General features: G+C 46.8%; 1 protein-coding gene across 3 annotated transcripts in view; it reads right to left on the bottom strand.

The window, feature by feature from the left end:
• The window catches only part of DLG3 (discs large MAGUK scaffold protein 3), a 76002-nt gene extending 73071 nt beyond the window's left edge, over window positions 1–2931 (bottom strand). For 2 of the 3 annotated variants that reach the window (XM_084869497.1, XM_084869498.1), the window contains exon 1: window positions 2149–2931. In XM_084869497.1, coding sequence (XP_084725623.1) covers window positions 2149–2505 — 357 coding nt within the window. In that variant the 5' untranslated portion in view covers window positions 2506–2931. The remainder of the gene's footprint in view (window positions 1–2148) is intronic. The other variant, XM_084869496.1, reaches the window with a different exon arrangement.
• Between the last annotated feature and the right edge of the window lie 11947 nt (window positions 2932–14878).

Raw genomic sequence — 14878 nt, 5'->3', positions numbered from 1 at the left:
TGCCTTACCCCTAGACTCCTCCCCTGAAAAGGGGACCTGGGAACCCAGGGTGGGGGCTCCTCCACATGCCCTGTTCTGCTTCTCTCTCCCACCTTCATCCCACACACTTTTGACTTTCAGAAGCTGAGAGGAGGAGCTGAGGAGAGGGCTGGATAGTCATGCCTCTACCTTTTCTGGGCCTGACCCCAAGATTTTATGCCCTGCAGCTCCAGGAGTTGGTGGGAGGACACCAGCTGCAGCCCCACTCTGGTCCATGATCCCAGGAGGAGCTGATGGTTCTTTAGAGGCCCCAAATCAACACAGCTGCTTGAAGTATCATGTGACAGAAATGCATGGAAAAGAACACCCATGCAGTTCTTGCATGCATGTGGAGTACCATGTATGCCCACATGTGATAAGCCATGCTTCAAGCCCAGCTCCAGTGAGATCCAGAGGCTCCTGCTCCCAACTGGTCCACCCTCCCACTGCCCCCCTCAGGGACCCTGCTCCCAGGGCCAAAAGGCATCCAGCAATAAGCCCCAGCAAAGAAACATTGCCAACTGTCACTCGTCTCCTAGTTGAGCAGGACAAGCATAAGAGTGTTTGCAAGTATAGGGCCCCTGGATAGAGAGGAAAAGGAGAGAGGTGGACTCGCTGGAGAAGGCAAGGGGCCAAGGAAAGAGACACAAGAAATAGTGTAAACAGACAGAAGGCCGGAACCAAGGAAGGACTCCTCTCCCCAGGAAGTCCCCATCTTTGCTTCTGAGTGAGAGCACATCCTATCCCCAGAGAAGGACAGACGTGGCCAGAATGGTCACTACCTGCTCTCGACAGCAAAACCTCCTCCTCTCTCCCTACCCTGGGGACTGCAGAGACAAATAATCAGGCAGGCCCTCCGCCATGTGTGCCAGGGACCTGGCTCTGCCGGTCCAGCCTCCATTTTGCTCTTCTCCCACAGATGCTCCTTCCATTTTCTAAGCTGGCAGTTTAGGCTGGGAGTGGAAACCAGAGTTGTGCCTTGCACCCAGGGGTTCCCAAGCTGTAAGTCAGACCTGGGGGGCCAAGTTCTCCCATGTCTGGGGGTATCCAATGGGGCATGCCCCACTGGGGCCAGTTCTTACACCAGAGCAGATGCCCTGTGCCCGGCTCCAGGCATCATGCCTGTTCTGGAGCGAGGAAGCTTGCTTCAGTCCCCCCTCTAGCACATACAGGCGCACGCATGCACGCGCGCGCGCGCGCACACACACACACACACACACACACACACACACACACTTCAGAGCCGCTTGGACAAAAGAGTCTGTCCTTCTCGCCATCATCTCAGCCTTGCTTGGGACATGTCTCTCTCTCTCTCCCCCTCCCTTCCCTTGCCTGTCAAGCACCTCTTTAAAGGGACACCACACACACACACACACACACACACACACACACGTGTGCACACACTTGCAGCCATATGCTCACACACATATACATGTAGCCACACACGGGGAAACACAGCCGTCCCTGAAGCCTCATATACAGAAACACCTCCGCGGTCAGACATTCTCATACGTCCATGTGCACATTCACACACAAAGGGACTGTGACGGAGAGGGACTCATGGCATCGAGGGATGAAGCTCAGCGAGCTGGGCGCATGGGCTTTACATAGATTCACAGGAGCTCCATTGCCTTTCTCCACAAACCTCCACACACACACACACACACACACACACACACACACAGCACACACACGCATCACACATGTCCCCCCTACGCAGAGCACCATGCCCCCTCCTCCCCTCCCGCGGAGACACACACCACACACAGCCCCCGCAGAACCTCCCGCCCCTGCCAGACACAGAGATACTGCTGAGCCCCCGCACTGAGTCAAACCCAATTCCCCACACAGGAAAATGTGCTCCTCCGCCATACCTTCACCCCCTGACACACACAGCTCCTCACAACCCCCCTCCAAACGGAGGCCCCCAAACAGACACACACCGTGAAGCACACATTTCCCATCGCCTCTCTGTCCAGCTGTGATGCTAGGGCTTAGGGTCCACTGGCTTGGAGCCCCACGAACCCGTGCTGCACCCCAGGCCTCTAGGCCCTCACTCCCCAGCCGCCGCCCCCCACTCCCCAGTTGCCCCACCACCGTCTCCCCATCCTACCCCCCACTGGTTCATACCTGCTCATACCAGTCCCGGTTGGTACAGGTGCATTCAGGCCACCAACTGGAGCCGCTGCCGTTGAGCTTGGGAGTGCTCTTGCCTGGGGCTGGCTTAGGGGGTACTGGCCCCACATCCCGGCCGGTGGGGATGAGCTTGGCCTTGGTGCGTGGAGTGGGGGTGGCCCCCGCCTGCGAAGGCAGGGTCTGCGAGCTATAGCCCCCATATGCCGTGCTGGCTCCATTTCCCCCACTTGGCCCATAGGGGTCTGGCACCGGCCAGTCCCCATAGCCCGGGGGCTCGATGCGCCGAAGGGCGGCCAGGCGGGAGACCTCGTAGCACTCGGGGCACTTACAGCAGTGCTGGTGCTTGTTCATGGCACTGCCCCCCGCGGCCCGGACCCCCCAGCCAACGCCGGTTTCCACGCTGCCGCCGCCGCTGCCTCCACCGCCACCGCTGCTGCTGCCGCCACCACCGCCGCCGCCGCCACCGCTGCCAGGTTCCCGGGCACACTCACACTGCTCAGACCAGGAAGGGGGGGGCACCCGTGGGGGCGCCCGGGCGGAGCGGGGCCTGGGGCCGGGCGGGCGTCCTGGGGCCTCTGCCCCCACGCTGCCCCGCGCCCACGGCTCCCCCTCCAGCACTGGTGGCTCCGTGTCGCCCGTAGTGGCTCCTGGGCCTAGGCCCAGTGGCAAAGAAGAAGCGGGAGCCGGGGCAGAGGTTGGGTGCTGCGAGGACCGCTCCTGCACTGGTCCCCAGGATGGATCTGAGTGGAGTCAAGAGCATCTCTCCCTGGCTCCCTTCTCAGTTGATTCCAGCCAATCAGCGCGCAGAGTCAGGCAGTGGCAGCGGCAGGAATGCTAAACAGCGGCTCCTTAAAGGAACAGAAGCAGTGGCGCCCCCGGGTTCAGCCCCAGCTCCCCAGATATCTGGGGTACTGCCAACCATAGGGACGAGGCAGAGGACTTGGGCCATAGGTGAACTCAGCCCCCAACTTGAGTCCACATGCTCCCAATCGCAGCCCATTCTTCGCCGGGTCCACCCCACCCCACCTCCAAGAGGGAGTTGCAGAAAGATGCCCAATTGATCCCCAGGCTTGCTCAGAGCTGGGGCTACCAGGAATAAAGACTTGAGGTAGAAAAACGGACTGAAGTGATGCTGGGGAAGTGCTCTCTCCTAACAAACAGGAGATCAGGGCAGAGGGCAGCTTATGAGGCCTCTCTCCTGTGAGTGCCTCCTCTCCAGTACTATTCTCTCAATCTCTAGGCCCTGAAATTCCAGTACCCTCCTACTTGACCTGCTTCCAATACCAGGGCGGCACTTAGGCCCAGAACAGAAGGAAAATAAAGCTCTAACTTATTGTCCCTGGCCCACAGACTCCTCTTGTGTCCTCCACCCAACTTCCGCATGGCTATGATATGGGAAAGAGCTTCAGGGTGCCAGAGGAAAGAGAGTACAGGGCAGAAGGAAAAGCAATAAGAGATAAGAAGTAAGAGAAACCATTTCAGGGGTCTGAGGAACTTGATATCTCAGCCTCTCCTGGCTCAGCCTGCTGGAGGATGGAAGTAGGATGACATGTCCAGTTCTTGTCCTGTTCTTGTTTTGTCATTAGCTTCCAAGTATTGAATCTTTACAAAATCCTAAGTGCTTTTCACATGCAGACAAAAACCCTACCAAGGTTATTATTATTTAAATTTCACCAATGAGAAATTGAGGCTCAGAGGTGTTAATTCAGGTAGGTACCACAGTTGGAAGTGACAGAATCAGAATGCAAAACCTGGTCATTTGCCTCAAGAGTCTATGCTCTGAACCACTCCAGTTCAACAGGTTCATTCTAAGGTTCTTCTGCAGAACTTGGATCTCAGTTCAACAGATAATCATTGCGCATTAACTCTGTGCAAGACATTGACCTAGGTCCTAGGGATACAGAAAGTCATTCTTAATTCAGAAAATATTCATTGAGCATCTCCCATATACTAGACACTGTTCTGGGATTTGAGGATACAGAAAAAAAGAAAAGAACAAAACACAACAAATGCCTATCCTTGGGAAGCTTACATTCTAGTGAGAGGACACAGACAAAAATTAGCAAAATAAAGAAATGAATTATATAATCTATATAATGATAAGTGCTGTGAAAAAAAGGTAAAGTAGAGAAAGTGGGATTGGGAGTGCTAGTTGTGATAATTTTTGTTCGAGATTTTTACCCTCGTGTTTTTTAAAAATATGTTTTATTAATTTCAGAGAGAGAAAGGGAGAGGGAGATAGAAATATTGATGAGAGAAACATCAATCTGCTGCCTTCTACACAATCCCCACTACAGATTGAGTCCGAAACCCCAGCATGTGACCTAACCAGGAATTGAACTGGTGCTGGAGCACGGGACAATGCTCAACCAACTGAGCAACACCAGCTGAGCTACCCCCCACATTTTTAATATGAAAAATTTTAAACATACAGAAAATGTCAAAGAATTTTACAGGGAACAAACACCAAATTGCCATCTAGATTCTTTAAAAAAAATTTAATCACCTTTATTTATTTTTTTTGTTTGTTTTTGTTAATCCTCACCGGAGGATATTTTTCCATTGATATTTAGAGAGAATAGGAGAGAGCTGGAAAGATAGAGAGAAACATTGATGAGAGAAACATATCAATTGGTTGCCTCCTGCAGGAGCCCTGACCAGGGCCACAGCCGGGAAGAAGCCTGCAACCAAGGTACATGCCTTTGACCAGAATCAAACTCGGGACCCTTTGGTCCCCAGGCTGAAGCTCTATCCACTGAGCAAACCAGCCAGGGCTGCCAACAGGATTCTTTTTTTTTTTTTTAATATACTTTATTGATTTTTTACAGAGAGGAAGGGAGAGAGATAGAGAGCTAGAAACGTCGATGAGAGAGAAACATCGACCAGCAGCCTCTTGCACACCCCCTACTGGGGATGTGCCCACAACCAACGTACATGCCCCTGACAGGAATCGAACCTGGGACCTTTCAGTCTGCAGACCAACTCTTTACCACTGAGCCAAACCGGTTTCGGCAGGATTCTTATTAGCATTTTACTACACTTTGCACTTATCACATATCTATCCTCCACATAGCCTCTCCAACTTTTTTAAAAATGAAAAATTGCAAAAATACAAAAATGTTGAAAAATAAAAATATAACTCACTGAATGGGAGAATATATTTGCCACTGATACATCTGATATGGGTTAATATACAAAATTTATAAAGAATTTATAAAACTCAACACTAAAACAAACAAACAAACAAAAACAACCCACAAATAATCCAATTAAAAAAGTGGGCAAAAGACCTGAATAGCTATTTCTCCAAAGAAGACATTGCAGATGGCAAACAGACATATGAAAATATGCTCAATGTCACTAATTGTCAGAGAACTACACATTAAAACACAATAAGGCATCGTCTAACACCTGTCAGAATGGCCATCCTCCTATATAATAAAGAGGTAATATGCAAATTGACCATCATTCCAACATATAAGATGGCTACCCCCATGTGGTCAAAGATGGCTGCCCCCATGTGGACACAAGATGGCCACCACAGATGGCCTGTAGGGGAGGGCAGTTGGGAGGGACCAGACCTGCAAGGGAGGACAGTTGGGGCTGATTAGGCCTTCAGGGGAGGGCAGTTAGGGGTGACTGGACCTGCAGAGGAGGACAGTTGTGGAGACCATGCCTGCAGGAGAGGGCAGTTGGGGGAACCATGCCTGCAGGGAAGGGCAGTTAGGGGCAATTGGGCTAGCAGGGGAGCAGTTAGGCTTTGATCAGTGTGGCAGGGGAGTGGTTAGGGGATAATCAGGCTGGCAGGTAGGCTGGGAGCCAGCAGTCCTGGATTGTGAGAGGGGTGTCCCAGATTGGAGAGGATACAGACTGGGCTATGGGACATTCCCACCCCCCCATGCACGAATTTTGTGCACCACGTCTCTAGCCATAAATAAATCAACAAACAAGTGTTGGTGAGCATGTGGAGAATAAGGAACCTTAATCAGTGCAGTTTGTGGGAAGGCAGTGCACTGTTTGTGGGAAGGCAAAATGGTGCAGCCACTGTGGAAAACAGTACAGAGTTTCCTAAAAAAATTAAAAATGAAACTGAATTATCACCCAGCAATTCCACTTCTAGGAATATATCTGAAGAAACCAGAAACACTAATTTGACAGAATTATTTACCTCTATGTTCATTGCAGCATTATTTACAACTAGAGGCCCAGTGCATGAAATTCATGCATAGGTAGGGTCCCTAGGCCTGTCCAATGATCAGAGCTGATCTGTAGGGTTACTGGCAAAGTGATGGCGGGAGGGGGGAGTTGCTGGCCCTGCACACTGGCCAGCCCTGCCCCGGCTGCTGCTGCTGGTCACCTCTCTATGTGGGGCAACCAGTGGAAGCTATTGGGGGGGGGGGCTGCTGGCACCCACCTTGGTGGGGCCTGAGGCCTGTGGGCTGGGGGCAGCTCTTGCATTGAGTGTCTGCCCCCTCATGATCAGTGCTCGTCATAGCAACCAATTATTCCACTGGTGTTTCTGCTGTTTGGTTGATTTGCATATTAGGCTTTTATTATATAGGATAGTCAAGGTCTGGAAACAGCCCATGTGCCCATCAGAGTAGATGAGTGGTTAAAAAAAAAGCTGTGGGGTCGAAACTGGTTTGGCTCAGTGAATAGAGCATCAGCCTGTGGACTGAAGGGTCCCAGGTTCGATTCTGGTCAAGGGCATGTACCTTGGTTGCAGGCACATCCCCAGTAGAGGGCGTGCAAGAGGCAGCTGATCGAAGATTCTCTCTCATCGATGTTTCTAACTTTCTATCCCTCTCTCTTCCTCTCTGTAAAAAAAAATCAATAAAATATATTTTTTTAAAAAAAGCTGTGGGACATTTACACAATGGAATTATATGTGGCCATAAAAAATAAGGAAACCGAGACCGGTTTGGCTCACTGGATAGAGCGTCGGCCTGTGGACTGAAAGGTCCTGGGTTCGATTCCGGTCAAGGGCATGTACCTTGGTTGCGGGCACATCCCCAGTGGGGGGTACACAAGAGGCAGCTGGTCGATGATTCTCTCTCATTGATGTTTCTAACTCTCTGTCCCTCTCTCTTCCTCTCTGTAAAAAAATCAATAAAATATATATTTTTTTAAAAAGGAAATCTTACCTTTTGTGACAGCATAGATGGACCTGTAGACTATTATGCTGAGCAAAATAAGCCAGTCAGAGAAAGACAAATATCACACAATATCACTTATATGTGGATACTAATGAACAAAATAAACTGACAAAATAGATCCAGAGACATGGAAACATGTAACAAACTGACAATTCTCAGAGGGAAGGGGGGGGGGCGGTCAAGAGGAGATTAGCCAAAGAACTTATATGCATATATGCATAACCTAAGAACGGACAATAGTGCAGTGAAGGCCTGGGGAGGGGGCAGAACGGGAAGGAGGGGGTCAATGGGGGATAAGGGGGATAGATTAAAAGTGGCTAAAGATACAAATGCAATGTGAGAAACTGTAATACTTTCCACAATAAATACAAATTTTAAAAATAAATAAATTAACAAAGTGGAGGTAGATTCATAGATACAAAGACTGACAGCTTTCAGGGGGTAGGGGGTTGAGAGCTAGGCAAGAAGAGTGAAAGGATTAAGCAAAGAAAAAAAAATACTTGTGGATACAGACAACAATATGGTGATTGCCAGAGTGGGGGAAGAGATAGAAGGTAAAGGGGGGATAAATAGTGATGGAAGAAGACTTGAATTGGGGTGGAAAACACACAATACAATACACAGATGGTGTATTGTAGAATTGTATACCTGAAAACTGTATACTTTTAGCCAATGTCGCCCCAATAAATTCAATAAAAAAGAAATGTTGAAATAATGTTATAACATTTGCTCCTCCTCCTCCTTCTTTATCTTTGTTGTTTCTTTTTCTTTGTCTATTTTTCTGTTGTTTAGATTTGATCATTTCTAATGTTCTATTGTATTTTCAAGTTCACTGATTCTTTCCTCTGTTCTTTTCCATCCTGTTGATGATCCCATCCACCGAAATTTTTAGTTTGGTTATTGTATCTTTCTGTTCTAAAGTTTCTATTTGATTCTTTTTAAAAATATATATATATTTTTTATTGATTTTTTACAGAGAGGAAGGGAGAGGGAGAGAGAGTTAGAAACGTCGATGAGAGAGAAACATCGACCAGCTGCCTCTTGCACACCTCCTACTGGGGATGTGCCCACAACCAAGGCACATGCCCTTGACCAGAATCGAACCTGGGACCTTTCAGTCCGCAGAGCAGACCGACGCTCTACCATTGAGCCAAACCAGTTTCAGCTCTATTTGATTCTTTATTGTATCTCCTGTTTCTTTGCTCAGACTTTCTATTTATTTTTCATTTGTTTTCATCTTGTTTATAACTGTTTACTGAAATATTTTTTGGTTTATGTTGGACAATTTAGGATCCTTATCAGATCATTTAAAGTTCTCTGTCATCTTGGTGTTGCTATCTGTTGATTATTTCTCATTCAACTTGAAAATCTCCTGGTCCCTGGTATTATAAGTGATTTTTTATTGCATTCCAGATATTTTTTGGATATTATGTTATGAGACTCTGAAACTTATTTACATTTTTTTGGAAAGTTTACTTCTGCAAAATAGTTACAACTTTGTATTATTTTTTAATGTATTTTATTGATTTTTTTACAGAAAGGAAAGGAGAGGGATAGGGAGTTAGAAACATGGATGAGAGAGAAACATTGAGAGTGCTTCCTGCACACTCCCTTCTGGGGATGTGCCCACAACCAAGGTACATGCCCTTGACCGGAATTGAACCTGGGATCCTTCAGTCCGCAGGCCAAAAGGATCTATCCACTGAGCCAAAAAGGTTAGGGCTAAATGTTTGTTTTTTGATACGCTTCTTCTGACATTGTTGCCAAGTAAGGGTAGGAGTTCAAATGTTGTGCCCCCCCTCCCCCGCCCCCGTGGCACCAGTTGATACTCCAAAACGGGGGCTCCTCCTTACTGTTGGGCTGGGGTAGAAGTTCCAGCTCTCTAGTGACACCTCTCTGTCTGGAAGTGGTTGAAGTGCCTTCTTCCTGATCTCCAGGGGGCTTCCACTAACCGTGGTAGGTGTGAGGGTGGTAGAGAAGTAGGGTGGGGAGGAAAGGAGGGTTATGTCACGGGCAGAAGTCCTGATGCTCCCCTAGGCCTCCTCTGGCACTCTGCCACCACCTGGTGGGGAGAAGCATTGTACTTTGTGGTGATAGAAGCCCAGGCTCCCTGTTCAGCCTTCTCTGGCACCACTCCAGAGAATGTATGGGAGAGTCTGATGAGAGTGTAAGTCTGGGTTTTTACTTAGCCTTTTCTGGTATAGGTGGGACTGAAGTTTATTCTGTGATGTTCAGTTGCAGTAAAATGTTTACTGTCTAAGAGTTTTCTGTCTGGCTATGCTGCCCATTTCCTAGTATTTTAGCTAGAGAGAGCAGGCTTTTATTGAGGCCTTTCTTGGTCTGTGATCACTGGCATTTACAGGCTGCTGACTTCTCTGGTACCCAGTCTGGGATATAAGAGGCATCAAGAAAACCCAGGGAACTCACCACCATGAGTTCAGCTCACTGGAGTTCCTAGTCAGTCTGCCTTTTTCTCCTTTCAGAATCTTATGGACTTCTCTGGTACCCAGTCTGGGATATAAGAGGCATCAAGAAAACCCAGGGAACTCACCACCATGAGTTCAGCTCACTGGAGTTCCTAGTCAGTCTGCCTTTTTCTCTTTTCAGAATCTTATGGTCTGTCCAGGGTTTTAGCAGGAGGGATAAGAAGAAGTGTGTGACTCCAGCTGGGCCAAGAATAGAAGTCTCATCTTTTTTCTTTTAATTAGGTTTCTGAAATTTACAAATCAGCTGTTTTGTAGAATAGCCCACGTTCTTGATTTGTCTGCCCTCCCCCCCATGGTGTCATTTATCTCATTCCTCTATGTGTTGCATGTACTGTACACTGGAAATTAGAATAGAGGGTTTACCAGGATATCTCTGGCTCCTGTATGGATAATAGGTCATAGTAGACAAGGGTGGAAACAGTGAGGCCAGTCAGGAGACTCCTGCAGTGATCTAGAGGACAGGTGATGATAATCTGGATCATGATGGCAGCACTGAAGGTGATGAGAAGTGGTTGGATTTCAGATGTATTTTGAAGGGAGAGTCAACAAGATTTGCTGACGAATTGGACATGAGGTGTGGATCCAAGGTTTTTGGTCAGAGCAACTTGGAAGATGAAATTGCCATCAACTGAGATGATGACAGCTTTAGGAGGGGTCATTTTTAGGGAAAAGATCAGGTGTTCAAATTTGGGTATGCTGATTTTGAGATGCCTATTATACTTCCAAGTGAAAATGAATAGTAAACAGGTCCTGCTGCTGAGGTGCTCAAAGATAGAGAAATAGAAATATGGAAGCCAATTTTTACAATACCTGTGAAAAGTGCTATCTCAAAGGAGTGTATAGAAAAGCAAGTTATCAACTCTACTTGTGAGGAGAGAATTTAAGAAAAGTTTTACAAAGGAGATGACATTTGTTATTTGATCCTGAAGGGTGACTAGGTGTTCATTATGTAGAAGAAAAAGAGAAGTACCTTGTTTTCTACATTCTTAGACCCTGGCACACAGTGGTTGCAGTCAGACCCAACCTAGTCACTAGTTGTGTGTGTGAACTTAGATGTTATTTTATTTTTCATTAATCCTCATCCAAGGATATTTTTTCATTGATTTTTTAGGGAGAGTGGAAGAGAGAGGGAAAGATAGAAACATCTATGTGAGAGAAACACATCAATTGGTTGCCTCCTGCATGAGGACTGACCAGGACACAGGCTGGGGAGGAGCCTGCAACCAAGGTACGTGCCCTTGACCAGAATAGAACTTGGGATCCTTTGATCATCAGGCCAACGCTCTATCCACTGAGCCAAACCAGCTAGGGTGACCTTGGATGTTATTTTACTTCTCTGAGCTTCAGTTTCTTTATCTGTTAAATGGAAATAATCATAGGGTTTTTGTAAGGACTAAATGTACGGGTGTACTGGTTAATAATGTGGATTTTTTTTTTTTAATAGCTGGAGTTACACATGTGTTGATATATATGCAATTTGATATATATGCAATTTGATATGTATGCTATTTTGTTATATTAACAGCAAGCTTCAAAACTTCATATGTCAAATTTTCTGAAGGTGTTAGCATCACAGATACTTTTTACACTTAAAAATGTCAAATTTCATGCCAAAAAAGAGCATTTGCGGGAAGTTTTAATTCATTACTTTATTTTGAAGAAAAGTGCTGCTGAAAGTTATCATATACTTCGGGAAGCTTATGGTGAACATGCTCCATCTAAAGATACTTTGAATGCTGGTTTAAATGCTTTAAAAGTGATGATTTCAATGTGAAAGACAAAGAACGTCCAGGTCAACCAAAAAAAGTTTGAAGACCAACAATTACAAGCATTATTGGATGAAGATGCGTGCCAAATTCAAAAACAACTTGCAGAAAGATTAAACATTGCTCAGCAAACAATTTCCAATCATTTACAAGCAATAGGGAAGATTTTAAAGGAAGGAAAATGGGTGCCACATCAACTGAACGAAACACAAATGGAAAACCGAAAAGTCATCAATAAAATGTTGCTTTAACAGCACGAAAGAAAGTCTTTTTTTTTTTTTTTTTTTGCATCAAATTGTGATTGGCGATGGAAAGTGGATTTATTTTGAAATCCCAAATGCACAAAATGATGTTTTGATCCAGGTCAACCATCAACATCGACTGCAAGGCCAAATCACTTTTGAAAGAAGACGATGCTCTGCGTTTGGTGGGATCAGGAAGGTGTGGTGTAGTATGAGCTTCTAAACCAGGTGAAACAATTAATACTGATCACTAGCGACAAAAAATAATCAATTTGGTTCGTATTTGACCGTAAAACAACCAGAATGGGCTAGAATACATGGCAAAGTAATTTTGCTTCCTGATAATGCACCACCACACACTTCAAAACCAGTTTAAGACACGTTAAAAGATCTTGCCTGGCCCCACTGGTTTAGCTCAATGGATAGAGCATTGGCCTGCGGACTGAAGGGTCCTAGGTTCGATTTTGGTTAAGAGCATGTACCTTGGTTGCAGGCACATCCCTAGTAGGGAGTGTGAAGGAGGAGGCTGATTGATGTTTCTAACTCTGTATTCCTCTCCCTTCCTCTCTGTAAAAAATCAATAAAATATATTTTTAAAAAAGATCTTGCCTGGGAAGTATTAACCCACCCACCGTATCTACCAGACCTTGCTCCTTCAGATTACCACTTGTTCTGATTGATGGCACAGACACTTTCTGAGAAGCACTTCAAACGTACGAAGAAGTGGAAACTTGGGTCTCTGAATGGTTTGCTTCAAAACAAGAAATGTTCTATTGGAACAGTAGCCACAAATTGCCTGAAAGATGGGGGAATGTGTAGCTAGCAATGGACATTACTTTAAATAAAGTATTTTTGATATCTCTCTTGAAATTATTGTGTTTTCTTTTATTACAAAATCCACATTATGAACCAGTACACCAGTAAAACACTTAACACAATACCTGGTATACAGTGGATTAGAGTTAATTATTACTGTTAAATTAACAAACGAGTGACTATCTTCCTTCATGCTAGACTGATAACCCAGGAGATTAAAGTCTTTTATATGCTCAGCAGTTTGTCAATACAAAGTGGCTGGGGTCGGGGGCTATATATTGCCTGGGCCCTCAGAATTGCTCTGATTGAGCAATAAGCATTGCTAAGCCTGGAGTGAGTGGAGAGGGTCAAACTATCCTTCCCACACCCCATCCCCATTGATTGGATCTTCCTCTCTCTCTCTCTCTCTCTCTCTCTCTCTCTCTCTCTCTCTCTCTCTCTCTCTCTCTCTCTCTCTCTTTTCTTTTTTAATGAATCTGAGTAAAATCCATTGAGATTCATAGTGAACTTCTCCCCACTCCACAGGAAGACAGGAGTTCCCTACAGACCCAAAGAGGCTCTGAGCACTGGCAGGCACTATGATTTGGTAGGATGCTCAGACTGAGGCAATGAATGAATAGGGAAGGGATTTCGGAAGAGAGAGACAGACCATTTCTCTACCCATTCACCTTCTCTCTGGCGCTCTCAAGTAAATTGATGGAGTTGGGGCAGCACAGCCCATTGCTGTCTGATAATCTGGGCTCATTCTTAAAAGTAGAGCTTCGTTTGGGTGACCTTAGTCTCTGTATGTGGAAAAAACAATCAATCACCCTTTTCTCAAAGCCATCTGGTTTCACCTGGGAACCAGAGTCTGGGGTCGCTGAATGCAGAAGTTTCTGGTTTGCAAGTAGGCGGTGCTGCTGTGAGTGTACATCCTTGGTCAATGGGAATTCTAGCAAATCGGGCATGGGTGTGAATGATTTGGGTGATTAGTCTAGTAAGATATCAAGATTTCCCCATCATTCCCCACGTATAAATTAGGGAACTCCTACTTTAACTCATTCCTCATAGGAATGGCAGTATACAAAGGATCATTCTTACCTTGGTGGAGACAAGTTTCTCAGGAGCTTTCCTGAACTAGTTTTCTCTATGGAGTAGAGAAAGATTCTGAGGTCTGTTGACCCCTGTGAGTAGGTACAGAACCCAATAAGAGGGGGAAAATAAAAATAATGGAAGGATGGTAAGCAAAGAATTAGGCAGCTTCCCAGTGCTGTGTCTGGTTTGGGGCTAGCAAATCCCTGGCTCTGTGCCCTCCCTCTCTGCTACCACCATGCGGCACACCCTGTCTTCATGAGAGCTTTTGAGGACCAGAGCTTTTTCTCCTAGTAACCTAGCATTCTGGTCCAGGAGTAGGTCTAGGCAGTCCAAGGCTGAGGCTGCAAAAACCCCTCCACTTTGGACTCATTTCTAGTAAAACAGGAGTGTCATTGTTGGTGGAGCCCCAAACCACTGCAAATTTAGTGGAGAGCTGTGCCCAGGAGTCTCATGGTGGGCTTTTACTCAAGACTTTCAAGGTATAGACACCATGCTGATACTGGCAGCCAGAGAGGTACTGGTCCAGCTACTGCCCCAATCCACCACACCTCCACAGGGCATGATGGCAGGGGGAGGCTCCTTGCTCTATATGCTTCCACACTGAACTGGGTCTGGACTGCGCCTCAACTCTATTAATACCCCCCCCCCCCAACCCATTCTGGTTGCCCCAAACCCGGATGCCAGAAGCTGTGAGTCAGAAGTTAAAAATAAAGGAGAGCAACTGCACCGGAACTCCAATGAGCAGTTCCCCCCTGGCCCTCTGCCCTCAAGGTTTTGTCAGTTTCAGTCTCCAGTCCCAGGCCTCACAGAGCTTAAGTGTGCTGTCCAGTTCTCCTGGAAAGGCAGTAAGGATTTATGGTGGCAGACTGAGCTGAGTACCCAAGGCTAGGGGCAAGGGGTTAGGACCTGGGGCTGGGTTCTGCATTCTGTTGGGGGTCTGGAAGCTGAGAGTCTGGGAGTTGGTGGGTTAGCAGGCGGAGACTGGAGACCCTGGAGGTTGTCAGGGCTAGGATGGAGGGAGGAGGGGAGGAAGAAGCTGCTGGGCTGTGAGGCTGGGCTACTGGGAAGGGAAAAGAAAAGTAGGGATGGGGAGTGGAGGTACATGCTGAGAGGTGAGAGCCTGCAGTACCGGACAGGCTTGGCGCCCCAGAGCTGAGGCGGCAGTCGGCCTGATTGAGGGGCGG

Source organism: Pipistrellus hanaki (genome assembly GCF_964339955.1).
Source record: "Pipistrellus hanaki genome assembly, chromosome: X".
NCBI classification, from domain to species: domain Eukaryota; kingdom Metazoa; phylum Chordata; class Mammalia; order Chiroptera; family Vespertilionidae; genus Pipistrellus; species Pipistrellus hanaki.
Note: the sequence above shows the minus strand (reverse complement) of the source record. Positions and strands in the feature narration are given on the sequence as shown.